Genomic DNA, 25186 nt, shown 5'->3' with positions numbered 1-25186 from the left:
GGGGGTCTCTGAGCACATCCGCGCGCGCGCTAGAGAGTGGTCCATCGATCGATGCTTCGGAAACGATTACGACAAGATCCATCGCCTTCAGAGCCCAAGCGGCTCTCGAAAAGCGCCGCGAAGGCAGACGAGAGACGATTGGAGGCGCTCGTTTTCGGAAACGAGGAAGAGTTGCTCGAAAAATTCGCGGCGAAAGGAGAAATCGTCAAAACGGCGCCGACGATCGACCGAAAACCGGCGTGGATCGACGAAGACGACGAAAGAGAAAAGCAAGACACAAAAAAAAGGAAACGACGCGAAAATCGAACTCACTTCTCCTTCTTTTTTTAGAGTCGAAATCGCAACGAAAAAACGATTGAAAAAATTGCGCTCGACTGCAGAAGAAAAGGAACTCGACGGGACAACGTACACCTCGAGACTTCGAAAACAGTCAGAAAATAAACGAAGAACCAACGTTTTTTTAAAAAATTAAATTACGCAATTTACCACTAATTAGATTTGAACGCGTCACTGGAACGCCATCCTGGGCGGATTTGTCGACAAAGAAATCAATATCTGGTAAATAGTGATATATAATGAAGATACTTTTTTTTATTGGTGTGTTGTTTCTTTTAGATGAGGATGAGGATGAGGATGAGGATCAGCTATTGAGACGATCTGGAAAACTATTGGCTGCCCATTCGGATTGTCTTCCTCGTGGAATACTCGATATTCGACAATTGAAGCATGGTAATCAAGCCAGACCAGCTAAAGTGAGATTATTTTATTAGGCTGTAATATTAATTAATTAATTAAATCCTGATATGAATTTAGGCGGTTGTTCAAGCGTTGGAATTTCATCCGACGAATCGCGTTCTTCTTGTGAGTGGATTTCACAAGACAATCGATTTATTTCAGGCAAGTGTGGTATACATAATTCTCCTTTTCGATGACGTCTTTCCCAGATTGATGGGAGGGAGAATCCTCACGTGCAGGGCATTCACTTTGATCGATTTCCCGTCCATGCCGCTCACTTCACGCCGGACGGCCGACAAATCGTCGCCACGTCGCGACGAAGGGAATTCTACGCGTACGATTTGCTTGCCGGCAAAGCGACGCGCATTCCCGGAATACGAGGCAAGGAATAATTGCACGTGTTTTAAAAGTAAAACCAGAGAGATTTTCTTCGTAGGACGAAACGAAAAAAGCTTCGAGAAATTCACCGTTTCTCCTGATAATAAATACCTAGCGTTCTTGGGCGACGATGGGTACATTATTCTGCTGTCAAATAAGGTAACAAAGTAGGGAAGACCTCATAAAATATTTATTATTTTTATTATAATTATCAGACTAAGCAGTGGGTGGCCAATTTGAAAATGAATGGAACTGTCACAGCTATTGCCTTTTCTCCCGACGGTTCTCTCTTGCTATCTCATGGCTGTGAGAGCAGAAGAGTCTCTGATAAAATAGAGAGGATGTCTTTCTTTTTTGTTTAGCTGATGGAGTGGTGTACGTTTGGGACATGAAAACACGTGACTGCGTCAATACTTTTACTGATGACGGTTGTGTGTATGGTAAATCCGTGGCCGTTTCTTCTGGAAATCAATTCGTTGCGTGTGGGTAAGCCTATGTATGATATAGACTAGACTTCTCGAATTATTTTCTGTTGTGTACGTCGTAGATCTGATAGTGGCGTGGTCAATATTTATGATTCTGCGTGTTTTCGCGAAAACAGACCGAAACCCGTGAAATCGGTCATGAATCTGACCACGTCTATCAAGGAGACAAAGTTCAATCATACAAGGTAACAGTAAAGGGATAATGTTGTCTAGTTACAGTGTTACGTTGTAGTGAAATACTGGGAATGTCGTCTAGAACGGTAGAAGGCGCTTTTAGGCTGGTAGGGAGTCTAGTTTTCTCCATGGCAACGGTAATAGCTCATTTTTAGCTACACGTGCCATCGATGACCGTATTTTCGAATTGGCCTCATTCCACTTCGCTGAATTTTGTCAATGCCTTTGACTTTTCGAAACATAGTGGCTATTTAACGATAGGCAACGACAAAGGAAAAGCTCTGCTCTATAGGTAAGGCTTTTGCACTCCACGCTATGAAAAAAAGCAAAAGCCTTTTTTTAGGCTGAATCATTACAAAGACTGGTAGCTCGTTCGATTAATTCGATTAGAGAGCGTGTAGCACTGGCGCGCGTATACGGGCTATTTTAACGAAGAGCGCATGAGCGTCGCGTTGGTCACCCCACCCCTTCGTTTGTGTTCGTTGGAAAAGAAAAGAAAGAGGGCGAACCGTCCCCCCCCGTCGATCGGTTCTCACGCTCACGTCCTCGGGTTCGCTCATCGACGAATCGATTCGAGTCGCGATCGCGCTAAACGACGCGCGTCGTCACACGAAGAAGAAAGAGAAAAAAGGGAGGGGGTCTCTCTCCTTTTCCTCCCCTCCGACGATAATATGGACATCTACATCGAAACTCTCACGGGCGCCATCTTCGAACTGCGCGTCAGCCCCTTCGAAACGATCAACAGCGTGAAAGAAAAGCTCCAGCGACTCGAATCGATTCCCATCCCGTCGCAACATCTCATCTATCGCGGCTACGAACTCGACGACGAAGTCTACCTACAAGACTGCGGAATAACGCACGGATCGACGGTACGTCTCGTCCTATCGATGCGCGGGGGCCCCATAAATACGACTCGACGCACGATCGGCGGCGGCGGCGGCGCGCGCGCTCGCGCCGCTTCCGGGAACAGCGTCGGCGCGGGAATCGACGATCAGACGGCGGCAATTCGCGAAATGGCCGAATTCATTGAAGAGAATCCCGACGAGATATTCGACAAATTGCCGCGACCGCGAACGAACGGCGCCGCGCGTCAAGTCACGCTGCTCGTCTTTCGCGACGGCGATCAATTGAACTTCTTTCGCGTTTACGATCGCGGCGACGGCACCCTATCGCCACTTTCCGACGTTTCTTCGTGCAATAACGTCGACGACGACGACGACGACGACGACGACGACGACGACGACGACGAAGACGAGGAGGAGGAGGAAGACGACCTTGATGACGACGATGACGTTGATGACGTCGAAGGCGGGGGCGGTGTCACGCGGGGGCGTGGTCATGTTTCCTATGAACCCCTTTCCGTTCAGAAGGTCCTTGAGAACGAGACGATGCTGCGTCGCGTGACGGCGTTGCGACACAAGTTGGATCAGCGTCGATGCGTTCGTTTGAAGCCGACGCTTCCGCCACCGCCGCCGCCGCCGGTGCGAATGACCGCCGCCGCCGCCACGCCGAAGAATAAGGTAAAGACGTCCTGGAAGACGTCGAAGGGATCGCGTAAAGTCGTCCTTTCCACGGCGAAAATCGAAGCGGAAGTGGAAGTGTCTACGACGACGCTGGCGTCCGAATTGAGCGCGCTGAGCAGCGCTCTTCTCCCGCCGCTGCCCGCCGCTGCCGCCGCGACGCCACGCGTATCATCAACCCTGCCATCACGTCGAAAGCAGCAGCCGCCGCCGCCGCCGCCGCAGCCGCCGTCACAGCAACCACAGAAGCCAGTTATTGAACCGTTCATGATCAAGCATCGAAGTGGCAGTCGAGCGAGTCAGTCGAGACCCCACACGGAAGTGGGGTCGCGTTCTCAATTTAGGCGTAGTGGTAGCAACGCGAATAATAAGCAATCTAACAAACAATCTAACGGGGTTAGTGGTCAGGTGGCGGCGGCAGTTGCGCCTCCGCTTTTGCCACCCATACATGGATCGAAGAAAGGTGGAGGGGCAGGAACGGGGCCTTCATCTTCGTCTACGCGCGCTAGGTGCTCGGTGTGCCGAAAAAAGACTACGCTTGTGACGTCGTTTAGCTGTCGGTGTGGAAAGAACTTCTGTCCCGTGCATCGTTATGCTGAGATGCACGGGTGCACGTTTGACTATAAGACCGAAGGGCGGCAGTTACTAAAGCAGGCGAATCCCGTCGTGCAAGCGTCTAAATTGCCTAAAATATAATCTTTTGCTTGGAGAATGAGCAAAGGGGAAAAATAATTGCATAGAAGTATCAGTAATACTCCCTTTAAGTGCACTTGTAGCATAAGAATATTCTGATACAAAAAATTGTATAAAAATTAATGTACATTGGTTGTGGTTTTGTTTTTTTTATGATTCGACCTGGAGTTTAAATAATTCGTGATCTGCGCATGCGCGTCCAAGTTCTGTCGCAATGTCCGTGCGAGCCCAAATTGTGCTTCGGACGTGCGCGCATTGCTTTCGACGGCAAGCGAAATGCTTACAATATTACTCTTCTTTGATTGGAGTCGAGCGAATTCTCAAAACGGGCCGAGAAACACGTAAAACGCTTACGAATTAGGTCGTAGGTCCTCTTCTGATCATTTTCTCACGTTAGACGCGCTATGGAATAGCACAAAAGGCAGCATCCGGTCGTTTCAGACGTCGGGTAAGCTTATTCAATGGATCGTACGCATTTCGATGGCAATTTTTCCTCACTTAGCGTCTCTTCATCAAAAATTGGACTATTACAAAGTACTTGGCGTATCGAACAACGCGTCACAGGCGGAAATCAAGAAAGCCTATTACAAAGTACGAAGAAAAAACGCGAGGAGTCGTTTTTTAGTTTATAAAGAAATCCTTTTTTCTCAGCTGGCCAAACAATATCACCCAGATCAAAATAAAGACAATAAACAGGCAGGTGAAAAATTTCGACAAGTTCAGGAAGCGTACGAGGTAAGACTAGATTGATTTTCGCTACAATTTGACTTAAGACTGAATTATTAATTTATTTTGATTCAGGTTCTTGGTAACAAAGAAAAGAGAGTCCAATACGATCAATTTGGCTCTGGATTCAGTGGTATATATTTAAAATTTCCTTTGCTTTATATCATGTATTGTTTTCATAAGGGGACGGAGCCCAGTACAGCGGCAATATGAGACCTGAGGATATATTTGAACAGTTCTTTGGCGGCGGTGCCGGCTCTCGAGGGGGATTCGCCGATCCCTTTGCTAATTTATTTCGATCCGTTCCAGAACAAGTACAGTTACACAATTGACGTCAGTCACATAGGTCTAATCTTTCAGTTGCGCTAGTTTCTAATAAGAATATCATTCCTCGACGCCGTGAGGGGTTGCAATAGAACAATGACTCTGCCTGCCAACCGCAGCAGTTCAACGGAAACCGTAAACGTCTCTATTCCTGCAGGTTGGTTTATATATAAAAATTGGTTCAATATTTGTATTTATTTATTTATTTTTTAGGGGTGGAAGATGGGCAAGTTTTGAGAGTTTCAATGGGAAATCGACCTATTAATGTTATCCTGCAGGTAAACCGCGAGTTTTGGGACTGTAGCATTTTTGAACTGTTTTTTTTTCAGGTTGAGCCAAGTGATGTATTCAGAAGGGAAGGCATTGATGTCTATTCCATGGCAAGAGTCAACTTCACACAGGTAATATGAACAATAAGAAAGAGACTCTTTTTTTATTTGTACTTTGATTTAGGCAATTTTTGGTGGTACTACAAGAATACAGGGCCTCTATGGGCAACTAGATCTAACTGTAATGTGAAGCATAAGGTCAATTTGTTTCTGATTGGTGGATTTTTTTTCTAGATTCCGCCTGGGACATCTTCGCACCATCGCCTGAGGTTGGCGAATCGGGGCGTACAGAGTCTTAACAGCTATAGAAAAGGAAATCATTACGTTGAGATAAAGGTGGAAATTCCACGGTGAGAAAAAGTGGACACATTTCATATATAGGATATATAATGTATGTATCATAGACGTCTAACACAGAAGCAAAGAGACCTAATTTCGGCTTTTGAGGAGACTGAGCACGATGACACTAGTGGTGGTGCAACGAAATGTAAGAACGAATAACTACGAGACTATACATATGTAGGAGTCTATTATTTATTATTAGCTGCTGACGCAAGCAAGTGCGCGGACAAAGGATTCTTTGAAAAACTTCGCAATACGTTTCGCGCCGAAGACGATAGTAACGATCGCGGCAGTGCAAAAGCGTGACGTCGCGCAAAAGAGGTCTTTAGTCGACGTCAATTAGATAATAAACCCACGTGTTCCTCGTTACGCTTGCGCAGTCGTCCATTCTACCGCGAAATTGAACGAAATCGGAATGTCGTCGAAGGAGGAGAAAGCGGGCTGGGTAGGCGACGCGCGAAATCATCGACGAGTCCTTTTTTACGCGTCGTTCTCGCTCGCGCAGCGCTCCAAAGTCCGATCGATGCGCTTCACTCGCAAACCGAAGCAACAGAAGCGTTCGACGCTCGACAAGGCGCTCGACGGCGACATAGCCGAGATCAAGCACATGCCCGAAGATCGAATCGACGCCGAAGTGGAAGCGATGCTGGTCGGGCCCCCTCAACCGATCTAAAGGGGGGGCGTCGAGGCGTTTATTCGCGGTTTTCTTTCGCAGGACGACATGAACTTGTCCGAAGAGCATCGCGTTCCCATTCGCAAACGACCGCTCGATCAAAAACGCGAGATGCTCGTCACGTTCGTCAAGCGTTCGGCCGACATGCAGGTCTCTATTGTATCATCCTAACGGGGGGGGCCTCACTTCCGGATTCCGTAGAAGTCGAAATCGCACGGCGATCGATCGGGCGCGACGCGACCGCCGGAGGACTACGTCGAAGAGCTATCGAACGCGAGTCGAGCGCCCCAACAAACGCTACACACCGTCGAATCGCTTCGAATCGCGCTGGGAAGTAATCCGATTAGGTGAGGAGAGAAAAAAGATAGAAAAAGAAAAAGCGAGCGACCGCGTATTTTTCTTATTGTAGTTGGTTGAAGAAGTTCAGCGCCTTGGAGGGACTCAATCGTATTCTGAGCGTGCTGAAGATGTGCCAAGTGGATCCGTGCGTCTGGGAGGGGAGGAGCCTAAAAAAACCCGACTCTCGCGCGTTCTCCTTTAGATATCGAGCGACGAAGGTGACGGAGAGAACGGAGCACGAGTGCATTCGATGTCTCAAAGCTTTTATGAATAACAAGGTAAATAAATAAATAAATAAATAAATAAATAAACTTTTTACAAATAACTTTATCTTCATTATATAATGGATTTTTTATTCACAAATAACTTTGTCTTCGTTATTAGCGGCTACTTATAAAAATAACATTTCTTTTCACAAATAACTTTATCTTCGTTATATAATAGATTTTTTATTATTAGTGGCTACTTATAAAAATAACGTTTCTTTTCACAAATGACTTTATCTTCGTTATCTGTGTTAATTAATAGTATGGGCTTGGAGAGATGATTGATGATGAGGAAGGAATGCCGACGCTCGCCTATTCGCTCGACACGAAAAACTCGTCCATGATGGTCGACATATTGAAACTATTGGCCGCCGTTTCTCTCGTGCCGCCGAGAGGGTAAAAAAGAAAAAGAAACGATCCTAAATAATAATAATATATGAGAGAGATCCTTTCCAGACATCAAAAGGTTTTGGAAGCGATGACGTTGCTAGGAAACCACAAGAAATGCGGTCGATTCGACTTGCTGTTTCAAATGCTGAAAGATGCGGACAGCGTGGTGTTGCAAATCTCCTGCATTCAATTCTCGAACGCAATCGTGAGCCATCCGGACGAATTGGACTTCCGGCTTCATTTGAGAAACGAAATATTGCGATCGGGATTAAGAGAATTGTGGCCAGTGAGCGGAGAATGAATAGAGGGGAGGGGGGAAAAGAGATCGTATCTCTTCTCCCAGGTACTGCGATACAACGCACCCGAAGATCTCTCCGTCCAATTGGAAATATTCGACGAACAGCGAGAGGAAGACTTCAATGATTTGATACAGCGCTATCACGACGTTCGATTCGAGCTAGAGTGAGATATCAATGAACGTCGGTCGATTTTTTTATTGTGAAAAAAACGTTTACTTTAGGGATCCCTCCGAAGTGTTTCAACTCGTCAAACGAGTGACGGACGACACCGCCGCCGAGCCGTGTCTTCTCTCCGTTCTCCAGCATTTCGTTCTCATACGAGACGACGATTATGCAAGGCAAAAGAGATTACATATAGATTAGATATAGATTTTATGCGAGTTCTTCTTTTTTTTATTCTTCTTTAGACCGCAGTATTATCGTCTCATAGAGGAGTGCGTCAGTCAGATCGTTCTTCATCGCGACGGCATCGATCCGGATTTTTCTACGCAACGCTTCAAAATCGACGTCGATCCTCTAATTGGTTACCGATAAATAATATAGGATTATTAGTGGTAGGAAATAGTTTTGAGGGTGTAGATCACATGGTGGATCAAGCCAAAGTGGCGGAAGTCTCGAAAAAAGTAGCCGATTTGGAGCAGCTTGTGAGTTGTGAGAAGAATTTGAAGTCTTCCAGTTTGATTTTCCCCCCGCCCCCGCCCCGCCTCCCCTAGTTCAAAGTCGAAGAGAATGCTCGTCAGGAAGCCGAAGCGAAGCTGGCAACCGTCTCGCAATCCCTAGAGGCGAAAACAAAGGAATACGAAGCAAGAATAACTCAACTTCAAGACGACGTGCGCAAGATCTCATCACTCCAACCCCATTCTAATCTCCCTATAGTTAACTCGACGTCCCGTTCTCAAAGAAGGCGAAGTCGCCGCGCCCGCCGGCTCAGCGCCGCCGCCGCCACCGCCGCCTCCTCCGCCTCCCGGTGGCCCCGTTCCCCCGCCTCCGCCTCCGCCTCCCGGCGGTCCTGGAGTTCCGCCGCCGCCGCCTCTACCCGGCGGCGTGCCGCCACCGCCGCCCGTACCCGGGGCTCCGCCCGTGCCCGGCGCGCCTCCCTTTATGGGGGCCTTTGTTCCCCAACTGCCGCCGGGCGTCCAACCGAAAAAGAAATACAAACCCGATATACAGATGAAGAGGCTAAATTGGAATAAAGTGAGGGCGGTCGTAAGAAAAGGAGGCGTCTTTAAAGATAAGAGTCGCCTTTCTCTTTATTATAAAAGGTTGAAGGGCGGCGATTGGAGGAGGGTAGCTTTTGGGTGTTGGCGAAGGACGAGCGATTCGAGAGCAAGGATTTATTCGACAAGTTGTCGTACACGTTTGCAAGCAGTTCAAGAGGCGAGACAATTTTTGACGAATTTGTTTTTTCGAGACTTTTTTTGCTTAGCTCTCCAAGGCGAACCGGATGGCGGAGAACCGAAGAAACTGGTCGTGAAAAAAGTCAAAGATTTGAAAGTTCTCGACGCCAAAGTGGCTCAGAATTTATGTAAGTCAAGTGTATAAGAAGAAAGGTTTCTATATATATACAAAGCGCCGTTTCTTCTATAGCTATTCTTCTGGGAGCGGTCAAACTTCGATACGAGGAAATCCGACGATTAATTCTGATCATTGACGAAGAAATCCTCACAAATCAGATGATTAGTTCTCTTCTCAAATTCATGCCTAACGCCGACGAGGTATAGAGCGCGCGCGCGCGCGCGCTTCTTTCTCGTTTCCTTATCGCCGTTGTCGCGTCGATAGCTCGCCCAGTTGAACACGTTTTCCGACGTCTATTCGGAGCTGAGCGATTCGGAAAAGTTTGGCGTGGCGATGAGCGAGGTTCGTCGACTTCGGGAACGACTCCAGTGCATGTCGTTCAAGCGGAGATTCAATGAGGAAGTCGAGGAAATACAGCCGGTAAGTGAACGCATTATTTATTTATTTATTTATTTATTTATTTATTTATTTTTTGTTGTAGGAGTTGACCGCGGGAATTGCCGCCTGCGGAGAAATGCGGCAAAGTTCGAAATTTCAAAAGTTTCTGGAGGTGAGTTGGGATTGCGTTGCGTGGGGGGAGGGGTCCCTATTTGGATCCATATCCTTATCACGCATTCTATTGCACATGCAGCATTGGGGTTTCCTTTAGTAGCACATGCTCGAAAGCCATGCCAAACGTTGGTGTTTGTCAGGTGGCAAATCGTCATTAGACAGGAGGGGCTTTTGTTCCCATTGTCGACGTTTTGCTTCCCTTCCAAACGTCATCGTTTTAGCCGTGAACGAGCCCTAACTCGCGCTCCTTCGTTTTGCAGTTGGTTCTCCTCATGGGGAACTACATGAACTCCGGCTCTCGCAACGCCCAATCCTTTGGCTTCGACTTGAAATTCCTCACGAAGGTAAGTCTCCCCGTCTCCCCGTCTCTCTCTCTCTTACGCAATCCGAACCCTGCGACACCATTTTAGCTTAGTTCAACCAAATCCGTCGATAACACGATGACTCTACTGCATTTTATCGCCGACTACGTGGAGGCAAAGCATCCCGACATACTCTACTTCACCGAGGAACTTCGACACGTCGAAGCGGCATCGCGAGGTGGGGTGATTCGACGTCTTTGCTAAAAACGGGAGGGGGGAACTCCTTTTTAGTTTCCGACGACATGCTCGCGAAACAATTGAGTCAGATGGAGAAGTCGGTGAAGTTGGTCAAAGCGGAGTTGGAGGCGCACCAGACCATGAAGAATCGTCCGCCGGAGGATAGATTCGTCGAAGTGATGACAATATCCTTTATTTTTCTCATCCCAAATTTAGAGACGACGAATTCTTATCGTTTCTTGACTCTTTCTCTTTTTCTCTCCCCACGATTTTCTTGTTCAGGCGGAGGACAAGTACAAGCGGCTAAAGGAGAAGCACAAGCGCATGAACGACGTGTATCTGGGACTTGGGAAATTTTTCCTATTCGACGCCAAGGCAATTCCGTTCGAGGACTTTTTCGGCGACGTTTCCTCGTTTTTGGCCGATTTTCAGGTGAGTGTTCAATTGCACGTGGAACGCGTAGGGGAGAGAGCGTCGATGTGCAGAAAGCGCGTCGAGAAAATCAGAAGAAACGGGAAGCAGACGAGAAACAGAAAAAAGCCAAAGAAGCCCGAGAGCGAGCGGCAAGCATGGAAATAATATGCATATATAGAATTGATTTATTGTTGCAGGAAAAATCCAAACGGCGAACGAAATCGATACGAAAGGCGCAACTGGTTGATATTCACGGTGAAGGCGATCAGGAAGGCGTCCTTGACGGGCTATTGGAGGCTCTCAAAACCGGAAGTGCCTTTGCAAAGTGAAAACTCTCACACTCGCTTTATAGTCCTTTATTCGTTTCTATGCCGTCGTGTAGGGGTCCGGGACAGAAGAGGCGACGAAAACAAGAAGGTGAGGCCAAATAAACGCTAATCATTTACGTATATGTTCATAGATCTATTATGATTTGATTCTTATTGTTTTTTCTTCTCGCTTTTGTGTTCAGCGCGGGCTCCGCCGACCGATCGCGTTTCCCGTCTAATGGCGAGGGGTGCGAGCGGGGATTCGCCGTTCGGCACCGCGTCATCGTCGCCCGTTTTGGGGACGCCGAAGGCGGGCCTGTTAGCGGCCGTTGGTCAGCCGACTCAGGCCGAACAGCTGCTTGCGCGCATGCGAGCTGACGGCGGCGATAGTTCTCGAGAGAAGGCTTCGTCGACTTTGCTTTGATCCTTCTTATAAGGTTAGGGGGGGGGGGGGGGGGGGGGGGTTTCGCGTTAGAAGGGAAGAACGGGGGTGTCGTTTTCGGTTTGCCATAGTTTGCACGCACGTAGAGAGAGAAAAAAGAGAGACCCGTCTTAGTTTGGAACTTTTATATTTGTTATGTTACTGTATGGATTGAGACTTATTGGTATTTGAGTCAATATGACTCTCCTATAAAGAGACTGGGGCGCGGTGGAAGCGGCGATGAGTGTGACGGGTTTTTGACTCTTTATTGACTCTTTTTTTGTGTGCGTGCTCTTTCTAAAGCAGGCGGACCTGCAGCTTTATATTCTCTTCGTGGAGTGAGAGTAGATGAAAATTGATAAAGGTAAAATTGCGTTGATAAACGGGAGCAAAGATTCGTCGTTGTTTTCTTGCAGGGAATTCGAGTCAGAATGAAAATTCAATGGAGGCAAGACAGCAGCGATGAAGGGGAGCAAAGAGTTGTCGTCATTTTCTTGTAGGAAAAACGCAGCTCGTTTCAACGCAGACGCTGCCTATTACTGATGAAGATCAAGATGACTTTTTTAGCTTAGTCTTTTTTAGATAGTTTAGGCGCATATTATAATTGGTCATGCGCGCGCGCACGCGGCATCATAAGTGTATTAGGGCCGCAAGAGGTGATGTAGGGAACGCTATGTGCGAAATTTTATTAAATAAAGTCCCGGATGTATAAATGTAAACGAAAAACAGTCGACCCCTGTTTCTGTTGTGGAGAGAGGAAAGCGATGCTCTCCTCTCTCCGCTGCTCGTCTCCCCCCATTTAGAGGGAGACGAGCTTCACCCACCTCTCTCCCCCACAATGGGGAGAGGGTGGGTCGGGTGCTCCCTGTCCATTGTCCTCGGCGTCTTCTTCGGCGCTCCTTGTCCTCTTCTCATCTCACTCCCATTCGGAGGGGAGTGAGAGGGACCTAACTTCCCCCCAGGTCCAAGGGGTGTGACATACTCCCATGTCATCCAGGGGCCGACTTTCACCCAAGCCGCAAGGAGGAGAGCACATTAGACGAGTTAACCTCCAGCTCCCAAGGAGGTGGGATCACCCAATCATCCCGCAGGTTGAGGCCTCCAGTATACCCCTTCAAGGCCCAAAGGGGGTACCCTCGCCACCGGGGCACGGGGGGAGTCATTAACCCAAGACCCGGGAGGACCGCGATTTTGCCCACAGCGTCTTGCCCAAGTGGGGGATGGTAGTTATCACTCGTACCACCAAGAGTAGGGCCGCTCTATCGCCCCGGCAGAGGTGCGGCCTCTTTTCGCTCTCGGCCCAGAGGGATGGCTGCGTCTGCCTCGTCGGATTGGGGGAACGACTACACGACAAAACAATTGGCAAAAGGAAATCAATAATAAATACCTTGACGAGGAGGGGGCGGGGTCCCTTTTCTTCGTTCCGGCAAAAGTGCGGTATCTCTAAGCAAATGCAGTCGGTAGGACGAGCAAACGTGGTCAACGTCGGTCAGTCTTCACTCTCCCACGTGCGCAAACACTCAAACCCTAAAAAGAGGCCTGGAATCCATTCGCGTCGCCGTTGGTTGTTTTTTTCCTTGCCGCTGGGCGTTGGAGCAAAGCAGGCGTGCTCAAAATAGCTTCTAACACAAGCCTGGAGCAAGCAGTCGAGCTTCACGCAAAAGCGTGCTCGCGACAACTTTCACCCAACGCGCGCTAACTCCAAACGTCGCACGTGCCGCACGTGCTCAACTGTAATATGCTATGTAGGAACTATGCCGTTAGAGAGTCGCGTACATACAAAAGTAGGGGTAGCACAGTACGGAGCGCACATGTTAGGAATCCTCACCCGGCATCGAGTAATCGTTGATTGAGCCATATCGTCTAAAGACGGGTGATGCAGACTTCTTGACGTTCTTTTCTTTTTCCAACTCGTCCTTCAAAATTTCCGGAAGATAGACGCCCTAATAAATCACGAGCGCATCTCACACAAAAAATCAAAATCTCACGCAAGACTTGCCTCGTCTTTGTTGACACTAGACTCGACATCCTGCTCACTGCTTACGATAGGGCTAGCGTCCTAAAAACGTCGTTTCCCAAGTTGAACGGTGCTTCTATAGCTGAACTAACTTCTTCGGATTGATAACATTTCTGCACTCTTGAATTCAAATTCACTGAATAGATGATGCAACCAAGTAGAACGAATACAACGACTATAATGGAAAATATTTCATTCCCGTCAACACTGCCTAAAAAAAAGAGAGTCCCAAAAGAATACAGGTACCTACAAGAGATTTCGGCGTTGCACTGTACCTGATCGAAGTATCGAGTAGAAAAGAATAACAAATTGCAGAATTACGCCACTGCCAAAACTAAAGTTGACGGCCGAGAAATGAATACTTGTCGAGCCGTGAAACGGAGCCGGCTCGAACACGAAATACAGATTGTACTTGTCGACCCAGTACTTCATAAGGAAGTACAAAATTCCTAGAACAGATACTTAATAATTGGCAGGGCGCGGGGGAGTTTATGGACTTGCCAAAGGGAACAATCAAGGGGCAAACAATCGAGAACGTCACAGTAACAGAAAATATGGTTACTATCCAAGCATACTCGATGCCAAATGCAAAAGGCGCTTTGACTTCCTACAAGAAACCCACTCCACTTAAGTTCAAAAAACGCGCACGTTTAATTAATTAATTAATTAATTAATTAATTGATCTATGTACCTCCAAAGCAACCTTTTTTCCCTCCAAAGACTTCAACGTGCCCCACTTCCACCAGTATGAAATCAGGCTCGGTAAGCGTAAGAGTTCGAGACCCGTGCCAATGAATGCCGACGATAGGACGTAATTCACAAAGAAGGCCCCGTTCGAAGGAAGAAATATACATCTGAGAAATGAAAATAATCGGGTTTCATATCTAATTGGAAAAGAGGAAACTTACTCAAGAATTTTGTTCAGACCTGATGTATCTTTTATTGCAACCAAACTGTCAATGCTAAAGGAAAGAAGTGGCCAATTGGTTTCCTTGCCCAAAACCTCCCCACCTTGTTAAGCCGAGACCAGGCAGAATAACGATGATGAGAAACAGGTAGAGAGCCGTCTTGCGCATGACGTATTGATCTTCGTTGTATCTAAGAAAAACGTACGTGGGTAAGAGTACTGGAACTCTATCCATTCGTCGTGGAAGAATTACTGAAACCAATGAGATTCCCATGTGCACGTGAATGCGACAAAGACGGGAAGAAGAGAAGCTAAGAGCAGGAGAAGAAGTGTTGGGAGATAGACGGTGACGAAAACGTTGTCAGCCACATCAGACTAACAAAGAAGTATAGGCAAAATGCCCTAGGCCTAGACAAACTCAACTCATACCGGCAACGTAAAATTGATGTGAAGAATGTTCTGCAATTTTGGAAGCGACGACAGAATGACTGAGGGCGTTGTGAAGAAAAAAAGCAAGACGAACAAAACTACGCATAAAAGAGAATATATAACGAAACTCGCTCTCTCTCTCTCTCTCTCTCGATGTGGAGTCTATACGTACGTCCATTTATGACAATGAATCTGAGCCACCACCAAAGCTCGGTGACGTGCAGGTTTTGCCTAAAAAAGGAAATCCGAAAATAGAGAGACATGGAACAATTATATTTTAATTAAACCATTTGATCTGCTCTGGTACAACGGCTTGCGAGACAATCCAAAATGAGCCGGTTCTTCTCGACGTCGTGGACAATAGACCGTGATTGCGCACGACACTGATAAATTGAAGTGTGGCTCTTCTGTTCGACAGCCAACTACTACGTCAGCTTACTCTTGAGCTTCGGAAGCGCGAGAAAAGGTCACAAAGGCCGCATTGAGTTCTTTCTCTCGCAGAATTTTTTTCCTTTCGACTTCGCACTTGTAGCACATCTCCTCTTCTTTTCCCGTGTAGTATTCGATAGCATCATGCTGGAGAAGTGAATGATAGAAGGCGCGCAAGGATAAATGATATCGTCGAACCTTATATTGTTTGCAGCAACAGCACACTTTTCCAATTCCCTCGCGAATGGTGGCCCTCTTCCCAAACTCTTCATCGACGGCTTCGTAGATTCGTTTATACTTCTGTGCCTCTTTTCTAGAGACAAACAGCCCGGGTGAGTTCTCGAAGCTTCGCGACTAAGTCTTCTTCTCTACTTCTTGTGATTGAGAGAGTGTAGTTTATGAACGTCGTACACTCTTTGCACGTCAAGTACAGTGTAGTCTGAGCTGAAGACGTAATAATAACAAAAAACTGATAAATTACAAAGACGAGAGTTCGTGTGTGCGTGCCTAAAGTGATCTTTCAACGCGTCGTCACTCGTGACTTTTGACAAGCCTCTGATTAAAACCACATTTTCGGACACCTTTGTAGGAGATGATAAGAACGCAACTCAGTACTCAAATATTTCCCCTCACACCTGAACGTCTTGACGTTTCTTCTTGTAGCCCTTCACAAAGTGCCAAAGAGCGAGAAAAATGACAAGTAGATAGATGACGGCAAAGACTGAATGCACCCAGTAGAGATCACCTCTAAAGCGGAGAAAAACAGTCTCTTTCTTGAAGCAGCATCTGTCACTCTTCGCGTACCGGCCTTTGATATTGGCGATGGTAGTTTTAGTAAACCAAGTCTCGTCTATAGACAGCACGTTGAAACGAAGTAACAACAAAAAAAGAACGCCTTTGTCAGTACCGGTATAGTTTATTTTGTCAGCACCGGAAGACGCCGTGTAGTTTACAGGCAATATAATTCCGATGGAGAAAAACATCAAAACTACGAGCACGACTAAGAGATGTCGTTCCATCGAGAGAAAGTGAATGGCATCTTCCCCGTGAATAGCTCTCAAGTTGTCGTCCCTTTTTTAATTAATTAATTAATCAATTAATTAAAGGATATTTAGGCCTTCTTTTCTCACGTGAGACGGAAGAGAAACGGTATCCAACTAAAGACGCCCTGCGTTTTAATTAATTAATTAATTAATAAAGGCAGACTCGGAAAAAATTTTTACTGTGGTTTCGTGACCGAACGCTTCTTCCTCTTCCGCACTAGCGGACCCGTGAAAATACAGCGACGCCCATCTAAATAGTCAAAGTTCTGCCAAAAAAAGTCCGATTCCGGGGCAATTCTTACCCTGGACTCCTATTCAAAGATGTCACCAGGTTCTTCGCCGCTCTCCAACGAGCGCAGAAAAATATGAAGACCATTATCTGCACAAGGGACTCATACAAAGGCGAACGCAGCTCCTGAGGGCGTACTCACGATCCACACGACGATATTCAGTGTGAACGTGTACCCAATTCCGCCGTCGGCTAGAGCGCTGTTGCCCGATTCGTTGTTGCAACCGTGCGACTGATAAATGGGCTCGGATTCGTTGAAGTAAGAGTAGGAGAACTCCATGTTGAGCTGCGGCTGTGAGCATGCGCAACTGATTGATTCGATTAGTGACGTAATTTTTCCGTCTTTCTATACTGAGTACATTGATCTACACACAACTCGATAGCAATACAATAATGCAGTAACTGAAAAGAAAATAGATTACATGGCTTATAAAACCTCGTTTGCAGGTTCTTTCTCCTATAGACGACGATCCATCCCCTTACTACTGGTATGTCTATTTACAACGAACGCAGAATTTTCGAACATACGTGATACAATATTCGACGACTACAAATTCTCTACAAAACGAGTCAAAGCATCATTCTGATTCTGCGTTGTGTCCAGGGGTTCGGCCGGTGGCAATTGAGTTAAACTGGGATCAGAGGGACTCTGAAGTACGGACGACGGAAAAGTCGTAGGCAGCAAACCGCCGTTGTCAGCGAGACTCGAATCCATCTGCAACGGCGACGCACCAGGAAGGGGAGAATGGGACGGATGATTGGCCATCTGCGGCGGCGGCGGCGGCTGTGACGGCGGCGGAGGTTGGTACTGCTGCGGAGACGACTCCGGCTGCTGAGACGGCGACGCCGGAGGAAGAACCTGCCCTCCGGGCGAGAGCATCGATTGCTGATTGAGCGGCGTAGGCGGCTGAGAAAATTGATGATGCGAACCCGGAGACGGATGCTGAAGGTGAACGTTCGACGGCGGCGGCGGCGTCGAGACCGATATGCGAGATTGAACGCCAGGCGGCGTCGCTATCCTCGGCGGCAGTGCCGGCATAGGCCGATTCATCGCTACGCCTCGCGGCATGATTCGAGGCGACGCCATCACGTTGCCGTATTGCGGTGGATAGGGTTGAGGCGGTCGCGGCGGCGTCGGCATGACGGCTCTGGGTCCAGTTTGACCGGGCGGCGGCTGCTGTTGAATCATTCTCTGCGGCGACTGAGACCACAAAAACTGATTCGACGGCGGCGGCGGCGGCGGTTGGGGCTGCGAATAAGATGCGTATTGATGCGACGATAGAGCCGGTTGTATGTCCATTGGAGGAGGTAGAGCCTGTTGTATGTCCATCGGTTGAAGGCCGCCGAGTTGTTGCTGTTGGGGCTGTTGGGACTGCTGCTGCGACGGCGGCGGAGTCGGCTGTCGCACGGAAAGACGATTCATCGGGGAAGGAGCCATTCCCGATCGCATTTTCTCGTCTTGATGCTGTTTGAGGAGAAGGTGCACGAGAGGCGGATTTTTCTTGATGATATCCAACACCACGCGCCGTCTCGACGGATCGGGCGACATCAACGCTTCGATGATTTGCGCCATGTGTTGCTTGCTCAGCATCCGATTTCCACCCTGCGGCGTTCCAATGTGCTGCTGTTGCTGTTGCTGTTGTTGCTGAGGAGGCGGCGGTTGCTGCTGCGATTGAGGCTGCAGCGACGAAACGACGGAACTAAGCGGCGCCTGAAAGGGCTCCTGAGCACCTAAGGTATCGTATTGCCCCAAAGAACGCTGCAGGTGTTGCTGTTGCTGCGGCGTCAGCTGTTGCTGCGGCGTCAGCTGTTGCTGTTGTTGCTGCTGCTGTTGCTGCTGCTGCTGAGGCATTGGACGCGACGCTAATGTCGCCCCTGCGGGATGAACATGCGTCGGCGGAAGTGAAGGCGGCGGAGGCGTTTGCCGAGGAGGATTTCCGTTTGTTGGCGGAAATCCTAGCCGGTCTACGGACGACGACGGCTGCTGCTGTTGCGGCGGCGGCGGCGGATATTGATTCGGCTGTTGGCTCATGTCGCCCGGTTTACCGCGCGTCTGCATTTCCGCGTGCTTTCGCGCCGCGGACGCCGCCATTCGCGCCGCCGTCGTGCTCAGAGAGGATCCCGGCGGCGGCGGACCGCCCGTCTTGAAACCGCCCAACGTCGGCGTCGCGGGCACGGGAACTGCAACGGAAGACGGTGGCGGTGCCGCCGCTTGCGGCGGTTGCGGCGGCGGTTGCGGCGGCGTTTGCTGCGCAACGACGGCAGCGGCTGCCGCCGCCGCCGACGGCGTCTGATTGTGCCTCATCATGAGCATATATCGACGACGATCCATGTGAGCTTGTTGGACTCGTTGCTGCATCTGCTGCGTTTGGAGCTTCTGCTTGATATTCTGACAGAAGGGCACGGGGCATTTGACTTCGGTGCAGTGTTTCGCGTGATAGCAGCACAGAGCGATCAACTGCCGACAGATGGGACAGCCGCCGTTCGTCTTTCGCGTGCACGACTTCGTGTGATGAACGACGCGTTTCATCTTGAGACAGCTCGGCAATTGGCAGTTCATGTTGCGACACTGGCACGCGTGAACGAGCGACTGAATGCAGCGCTGTATGGAAAGCTTTCGCTGTTCGTGCGGACTTCGCGACGGCGACTGATCGTCGGCGTCCAAGCCGAGTCCGAGCTGTTCCATTTTGTGTTGATGGCCCTTGCGCTGGAAACACGGAACGCACAGATCGTAATCCTAAAGAAAAAGAAGAAAAATATTCGCCCCAGGGGAGGGGGGAGACTAAGGAAGTTCTCACTTCGCATTCCGTGCAGTGATATCGCGTCTCGACGTGTTTTCCGCACTCGTTGCACGTGTACACGAAACGATCCTGACTGATGTTGTGCAATTCGACGAGCATCGCCATCGTCGAGAACTTGGCGCGACGAAGTGACGAGAATTCGTAGTGCTTGTCGCGCGCCATCGTCAAAAAGATGTCGCGACCGTCCATCAGATCGCAAGAAATGAGCGGATCCACGTCGGTCGTCGGCGGAAGGCTCGCAATCACGCGCGAAGGCTGCAATCGAATGACGAAGAAAACCTGCGACGAAATTTGACGTCGTGGAATAGCGGTGGCGAAGAGAAACTGACCTCCTTGTGCTTGTCCATTGTCAAGTAGAGCTTCTGTGTTAGATCCGAGCCCCCTGGAGGCATCACCGGCTTCTTCGTGTTCTTACGCGACGCCGAGCTTTTCTTGTTTCCTTTCTTGCTCTTACCCGCCTTTTTGTTACTGCTACTCGGCTGGCCCTGCATTCAAGAAAACGATTAAAATACGTACTCGGTTTAAAACCGTTTTCGGCGCCGTGCCTTTTCGTTGGTAGCCGCCGCAGCTTCCGCCGCCGCGTTGGCCCGTCGCTCTTCCTCTTCCTGATCCAATTCCCGAATGCTTTCCTCGAGAACGTTCGGCCAGAAGTCGCCTTCGAAGTAGGGCATGTCAGTCGGCTTAGAAATCTTATCCTCCAACGCTTGTTTGTAGATGTCCTGCATAGAGGCGTCCCACCTATTCTATTGATTAAAAATTGCGCTTTTTTTCCTTACCCTGTACTCCATGACTATTCCTTCTCGTGCCGACTTGTCGAGCATCTTCTTGTACCAATCGACGAGTCGCTTCGGCTTGGGAATCTTCTGCTCCGGCGGATGACAGTGAAATATGTAGTCGTCGCCCTCGCTCGGCGGACACGCCCAAATGTGAGCGAACGCGAAACCGCGGTCCTTGCAGAATTTCAAATAGCCGATCAGGATTTCGTGATACACGGCCGTTCGCATCGATCTCGGCTGGAAAAAGTGCACGCTATCCAAATAGGACACGTAGACGCGTCTGGGGGGAAGAGAGAGAAAAAACGAAGATAAATTTATAATAGTCTTCCCTTTGAGATTCTCTGTCGTACCTCGCATTCGGCGGATCGCATTCCGATCCGTACTCCTGAACGTGCATTCCAAAGAAACAGACGTCGGCGCCGTCGATTTCTTCAAAGGCGAACAGCGCTTTCGCGCGATACGGAAAACTTTCGGGAAATTCTCCCGTGGGACAGAATCTAAAAACCGAAAACCCGTCAAATCGAAACGAATAATATTTATAAAATCCCCCGCACTTTTCTCTCATGTGAGGCTTCGTCTCGACGTTCTTATCGCAGCTGGACACAACGCGAACGATGACGTCTCCCTGCGACATGTTATTCGCGCGAAGGAAGTTGTTCACTCTGGTTTCGAGATACGTTCCCAGGCGAGTCACGGGCAAACCTGGATACAGAACGTTTTTTCGTATAAGAACAAGAACAAGAAAAATTTGACTTACGTTTCGCTGTGCATTTGTTTTCCTTTCTCTTTTGGCCGCTTTTTCTCAGGCAGCTGTCACACTGGAATCTGATAGGAAAAAAATCATTAGGGTAAATAGCGCTTGATTTGATTCTTACCCCGTTTGCGTGATGTACTCGTTGTGGAGAACACAAATTTTGTGCATTTTCCGTCCACAATCAATGCACTCCACAAAGCTGAAAGATTCAATTATAAGTAATCGCGAATGGGAGATCAAAAAAATAACGTACGGTTCGTGGTCAACACCATTGTTCTTTAGCTTTACAAAAGCACTCTTTTGAATCCTTCTACGAAGAGAATTACTGTGAGAATGGCGCCCCGTTTTGCGTCCCCTTTCGGCCACAGACATGACAAACCACGCAATACACAGCGACAGCATGCAACTCTATAGACTCTTCCGTACCCCGGACTTGGATCGTCTCCAAGCGTTATCTCATTTCCTTCAATTTCGTTAAAACATTTCTCACAGTAATGATACCTAGAGAGACGAAACGTTTTTTTAAAAAACCAGAGCCCCGGGAGAGGGTCTCATGCTGAAACTGACGTCATAAATCTATTTTGGAAACTGTAGTATTCGGCATCCCTTGGGATGGTGCACAGTTGAGCCCCATAGCAACACAGCACTTGAGGATGAAAAACGTACTGGGAGAAAAAAAAATAGTTTTCAAAATAATAAGAATTCTTATTATTACCTTATGTCCACAGCAGCATCCCAGCCTTTGCATTGCTATGTCTACATTGGGTGCAAACACTTCAGCCAGCTAATAAAACGCAAAGGGGGATCGCCATTCAATTTATCCATCCAGAGTCTATAGTATATTCCCCTTCTACCTTTGAGCAATATTTATACACGCGTGACGTTTTCCTGTTGTAGATCCAAGCGTTGTCAAACATCAACCAACAGTCGTCGCAGAACTAAACAGAGATTCAGATTATTCGTAGTCGAGAGACCGCTACACAAAAAACGAATCGCACCTCCCACGGATCTTGATACTCTCCCTTGTCCAATTTGTCCCGAATTGTCGACAGATCCATAGGATTTTTGATGATGTCAAAATAGTCCTAGAGGTGGAAATAGTATCCCCTCCTCTCCTCTATTCTAAATACACGGACTCACAGGAATCATCATCATAACGGGATCGACAGGCTGCCGAAACGGCAGAGATTCCGGCTCCAAATGATACATGCTGTCGAGAACCGGTACGAACACCTGTCTCAACTGCTCAGGAAGCCAAACTATTTGAAAAAAGCGCGGCGCGCGCTCAGAAGTGCACAGAAACGGCGTGTTGAATTGAATTGAACCTTTTCTCGGCTTTCCCGATATTGTCACCTGCTTGCTGCCGGCCGGCGGCAATCCAGCCGGCTCCATGGGCATCTCCCCCAGAGCATCAGCCAGACGCGACGAGCCCAATTGCATGTGAGTCAACGACGACGCAGAGGACGGCGGAGACACCGAAGTCCCTCCATGGCCCTGATTACACATATCTCAAACGCGCTACTTCCCTCCCCCCACCCCTTGTATAGAACTAACATCAGGCGACAGAAGTCCTAACCGGGCACCCGACTGCATGAGACTACTCGATGATGCGAGATAATTGTACGTCTGTGCCATCTGCGCGTGAGCGCTGGCGTCGGACGTGTGGAAGGAAGCGGATTGAGGCGGCGGCGGACGAAGCGGACCCGCGCCGCCCGACATGAGAATGTTGCTCCCGTTCAAACCCGGCTGGCAATCGTGCTGAGCCTGCTCCACGCGTCGCTTTCGTTTCTCCTCGAGTTCCTTCTGAATTTTGTAGATTTTTTCGGCGAGGAGGTGATAGTACTCTTCCTACGGAGTCGGGGGAAACGCGATGATGAGTGGGTGGACTTACGGTATCTATGTCTTATACCCGGCTGCTCGCCGTGTCGAACATGTCGCGTTCCACTTTGCGCGCGTAGGCGACCAAGTTGACGATTCGCTTGTCTTTCAGTGCGGCGGGATCGTTCACCGGCGTGGGAAAAATCGCAGTCACTCTAAGACAAAAAAAAACTCGAAATCCACTCCCTCTTTTCTTTTTCTGACGCGTCTACGCACAATTTGCTAACGAGATGATTCCTCAGATCCTGCGTCACTTCATGATGCCAACTTTTCGCTCTAGAAAATATCCGTGATATGATTAGTAGTATATATCTATATCTATATTTACACTGGCTGTTGCTGCTGCTGCTGCGCTTGTAGCGATTGCTGTTGCTGTTGCTGCTGGAACTGCGGCTGCTGACCGTCAGGAAAATGATTCGCTCCTCCTATCAAAAAATACTACTTTCACTCCAGACTCGTTTTGATTCGCTTACCAGATGACGACGGCGTGCGATGAGTTTTCAATGGCAAACACACGGGACAGTCGAGTCGCGTGCAGCTCTTCCAATGCTGAATAATTTGCCGCGACGACGCGCAATGAGCAACTGAAAAAGCGCGCGCTTATAGCTAGACATAAAAATTTCCTCCTCCTAAGGGCGCAATTTATACCGGGACACGTTTTTCCCGCCGTGCACACGGCCATGTGATTGAGAACTTCCTTCATCGTTTGACAGTGAGGTAGCGTGCACGGGGGCTTCACTTGCCCGTTGGGCTGCTGCTCGCTCGCCTGTTGCTCGCGTCGCTGGCACTTGTGCGCGTGAAGGAGAAGAACCAGTTGCTGTTGAATGAGCTTTCGTTTTTCTGGGTCCGCTGTGGGATGTTGCGGCGACGTTCCGCTTGCTCTCACCATCGCCGCCGCCGCCGCCGCTCCGCCGCCGCTCAGCTGGGAATAAAACGCATAACAAATCAATTTTTTTTGAATATTTTTTATTTTACTCCTCCTATTGATGAGACGGGCGGTTGCATGGATGGGCCGCCGCCTCCGTCGGACGGATAACAGCCGCGATTTGGAGTATAGTCGAGCGGCTCCTGCTTGGGTACCATGAGATTCGACAAGGCCACGCCCTAACACCCCAAAACCCTCTTCTAATATACAGAGAAGAGAAAGAGTAAAACCTACGGTGTCATTTGACTCGTAAGAGGCCCCTTTTCCCCCCATCGCCGCTGGCAGACCGCCAGTCCCGTCACTGCCGCCAAAGTCGTGGCCCATTTTCACGTCCTTTCCGCCGCCCGTACTCATCGGTCCGAATTGCTTTCCCAGTAGACTAATATCCGGTTTTCGTTCGTCCTCACCACTGCCGGCACCACCGCTGCTGCCGCCACCGGCGACGACGACTCCGACGTCTCCGGACGAAGAGAGCGACGAAGACGACGACATCTCCTTTTTTCCCTTACCGAGCCCCCCTCGGCCGGCGGCGGCGACGGGACTCGCCGAATTGACGCTTCCAGTCAAAGGCGAGGCTTTTCCGCCGCCGACGCCGAGAAACGAAAATTTCTGATGTGTTTGCTGTTGTTGTTGTTGTTGTTCGACGGGCGGAGATGCGCCACTTCGTTCGGCGGCGGCGGCGGCGACGTCACGCTTCGACGACGACTCGCTCCCGTCGCCGTCGGACGACTCGACGATTTGCCCGTTCGCCGACAAAAAATCCTCGCCCGAATCGGCGACGGCGTTGACGGCGACGGCGGCGGCGGCGACGACGGCGCTGCCTCCTCCTACTCCGCCTCCTCCACCTCCATCTTTATTCGAAACGTTAGATGAGGACGCCGACGATGCCGAAGCGTTCGATTTGGGCCCTGACGCGGCGGCCGTGGGCGCGCTACCGCCGCTAACCCCATTTATAGTGGAGTCGATCGCGGGCGGCGGCGTGTTCAAGTCGGGCAACATGTCGAAGAGTTCGAAGTAGAAATCTACGGGAAAAATGGGCGGCGATGGCGCGAGGTTTCGCGAAAGAGGCTCGCGTGGCTTACCGGCGCCGCTGGCGCCGACTTCGGTCGGTGGGGCCCCCGACACGTTGAGCGGGGAAAGCTTCGACTTCTTCGTCGGCGGTTCGGACGACGCGTTTCGTACGTCGCCGCTTTCCATGGCGATTTTTCCCCGATCGTCTCGTCGGCGAACGAGGGCTGGGGTTCGCTTTCTGTGCGCGAACGGTATGCGAGTGACGCGCGCGCCTTTCTCTTTCGCGTGTGGGCTTGTTCCCCGATGGGCGACCCCAGCGCGAATCTCGCGTCGCAGGACCCGCTTACTGCGATCGAATCGAAGTCCTTGGGCTGTGCCGTTCGAAACGAGTTCTCTCAACGACGGTCGCTCGCTAGATTTTCGTTCGACGGCCGATTTGCGAATGCGAACAATACATCACCGTTGGGCATCAGAACGAGGCTGGGATTGGTGTCCCGGATGCCTT

At 49.3% G+C, this 25186-nt stretch overlaps 5 protein-coding genes across 7 annotated transcripts; 3 read left to right on the top strand and 2 right to left on the bottom strand.

Moving 5' to 3' along the window:
• Positions 1-22: 22 nt before the first annotated feature.
• LOC136190319 (U3 small nucleolar RNA-associated protein 18 homolog) lies at positions 23-4162 on the top strand. 2 transcript variants are annotated; one of them, XM_065978459.1, is made up of 13 exons: positions 23-269; positions 331-429; positions 497-558; positions 616-752; positions 814-897; positions 945-1116; positions 1172-1272; positions 1329-1419; positions 1476-1599; positions 1661-1783; positions 1831-1879; positions 1928-2064; positions 2116-2236. In XM_065978459.1, the coding sequence occupies exons 1-13, from the start codon at positions 52-54 to the stop codon at positions 2138-2140; spliced, it is 1422 nt and encodes a 473-aa protein (XP_065834531.1). In that variant the 5' UTR covers positions 23-51; the 3' UTR covers positions 2141-2236. The 2 variants fall into 2 exon arrangements, with proteins under 2 accessions (XP_065834531.1, XP_065834525.1); XM_065978453.1 differs by lacking the exons at positions 23-269; positions 331-429; positions 497-558; ... (6 more) ...; positions 1661-1783; positions 1831-1879 and having other exon boundaries at positions 1931-2064; positions 2116-4162.
• A 27-nt stretch (positions 4163-4189) lies between these two features.
• On the top strand, positions 4190-6075 carry LOC136190349 (dnaJ homolog subfamily A member 3, mitochondrial-like). The gene is made up of 13 exons (XM_065978480.1): positions 4190-4326; positions 4383-4433; positions 4488-4576; positions 4637-4720; positions 4787-4844; positions 4895-5025; positions 5081-5192; positions 5249-5313; positions 5365-5436; positions 5489-5545; positions 5599-5714; positions 5769-5851; positions 5909-6075. The coding sequence occupies exons 1-13, from the start codon at positions 4200-4202 to the stop codon at positions 6010-6012; spliced, it is 1149 nt and encodes a 382-aa protein (XP_065834552.1). The 5' UTR covers positions 4190-4199; the 3' UTR covers positions 6013-6075.
• Positions 6054-11445, top strand: LOC136190248 (protein diaphanous homolog 2-like). 2 transcript variants are annotated; one of them, XM_065978366.1, is made up of 27 exons: positions 6054-6151; positions 6212-6355; positions 6422-6529; positions 6581-6726; positions 6789-6863; positions 6921-6996; positions 7247-7380; positions 7441-7660; positions 7718-7836; positions 7895-8011; positions 8081-8196; positions 8253-8317; positions 8387-8503; positions 8550-8867; positions 8936-9050; positions 9100-9198; positions 9261-9388; positions 9453-9608; positions 9670-9738; positions 10001-10084; positions 10151-10280; positions 10334-10464; positions 10547-10711; positions 10765-10842; positions 10891-11018; positions 11076-11110; positions 11205-11438. In XM_065978366.1, exons 1-27 carry the CDS (start codon positions 6122-6124, stop codon positions 11423-11425), a joined length of 3324 nt encoding a protein of 1107 aa, XP_065834438.1. In that variant the 5' UTR covers positions 6054-6121; the 3' UTR covers positions 11426-11438. The 2 variants fall into 2 exon arrangements, with proteins under 2 accessions (XP_065834438.1, XP_065834432.1); XM_065978360.1 differs by having other exon boundaries at positions 6789-6996; positions 11205-11445.
• Positions 11446-13117: 1672 nt separating this feature from the next.
• On the bottom strand, positions 13118-16853 carry LOC136190297 (CSC1-like protein 1). Its single transcript, XM_065978420.1, has 23 exons — positions 16679-16853; positions 16550-16626; positions 16428-16497; positions 16335-16372; positions 16112-16275; positions 16009-16054; positions 15840-15951; positions 15712-15785; positions 15577-15648; positions 15403-15517; positions 15215-15351; positions 15063-15158; positions 14948-15006; positions 14776-14873; positions 14600-14721; positions 14451-14537; positions 14348-14401; positions 14131-14293; positions 13941-14046; positions 13715-13888; positions 13532-13650; positions 13422-13481; positions 13118-13365 (listed from the first exon to the last, which is right to left on the bottom strand). The coding sequence occupies exons 1-23, from the start codon at positions 16814-16816 to the stop codon at positions 13237-13239; spliced, it is 2310 nt and encodes a 769-aa protein (XP_065834492.1). The 5' UTR covers positions 16817-16853; the 3' UTR covers positions 13118-13236.
• A 195-nt stretch (positions 16854-17048) lies between these two features.
• On the bottom strand, positions 17049-25155 carry LOC136190241 (CREB-binding protein-like). The gene is made up of 26 exons (XM_065978346.1): positions 24753-25155; positions 23905-24692; positions 23721-23849; positions 23394-23667; positions 23219-23329; positions 23074-23170; positions 22962-23021; positions 22777-22900; positions 22422-22715; positions 22193-22361; positions 22008-22126; positions 21866-21952; positions 21722-21805; positions 21583-21651; positions 21435-21532; positions 21294-21368; positions 21121-21177; positions 20989-21066; positions 20871-20938; positions 20668-20815; positions 20464-20610; positions 20114-20393; positions 19883-20056; positions 19667-19822; positions 19335-19616; positions 17049-19273 (listed from the first exon to the last, which is right to left on the bottom strand). The coding sequence occupies exons 1-26, from the start codon at positions 24865-24867 to the stop codon at positions 17084-17086; spliced, it is 6273 nt and encodes a 2090-aa protein (XP_065834418.1). The 5' UTR covers positions 24868-25155; the 3' UTR covers positions 17049-17083.
• Between the last annotated feature and the right edge of the window lie 31 nt (positions 25156-25186).

Source organism: Oscarella lobularis, chromosome 1 (assembly GCF_947507565.1).
Source record: "Oscarella lobularis chromosome 1, ooOscLobu1.1, whole genome shotgun sequence".
Taxonomy (NCBI): domain Eukaryota; kingdom Metazoa; phylum Porifera; class Homoscleromorpha; order Homosclerophorida; family Oscarellidae; genus Oscarella; species Oscarella lobularis.
The sequence above is the reverse complement of the archived record's forward strand: the minus strand, read 5'-3'. Positions and strand labels throughout refer to the sequence as shown.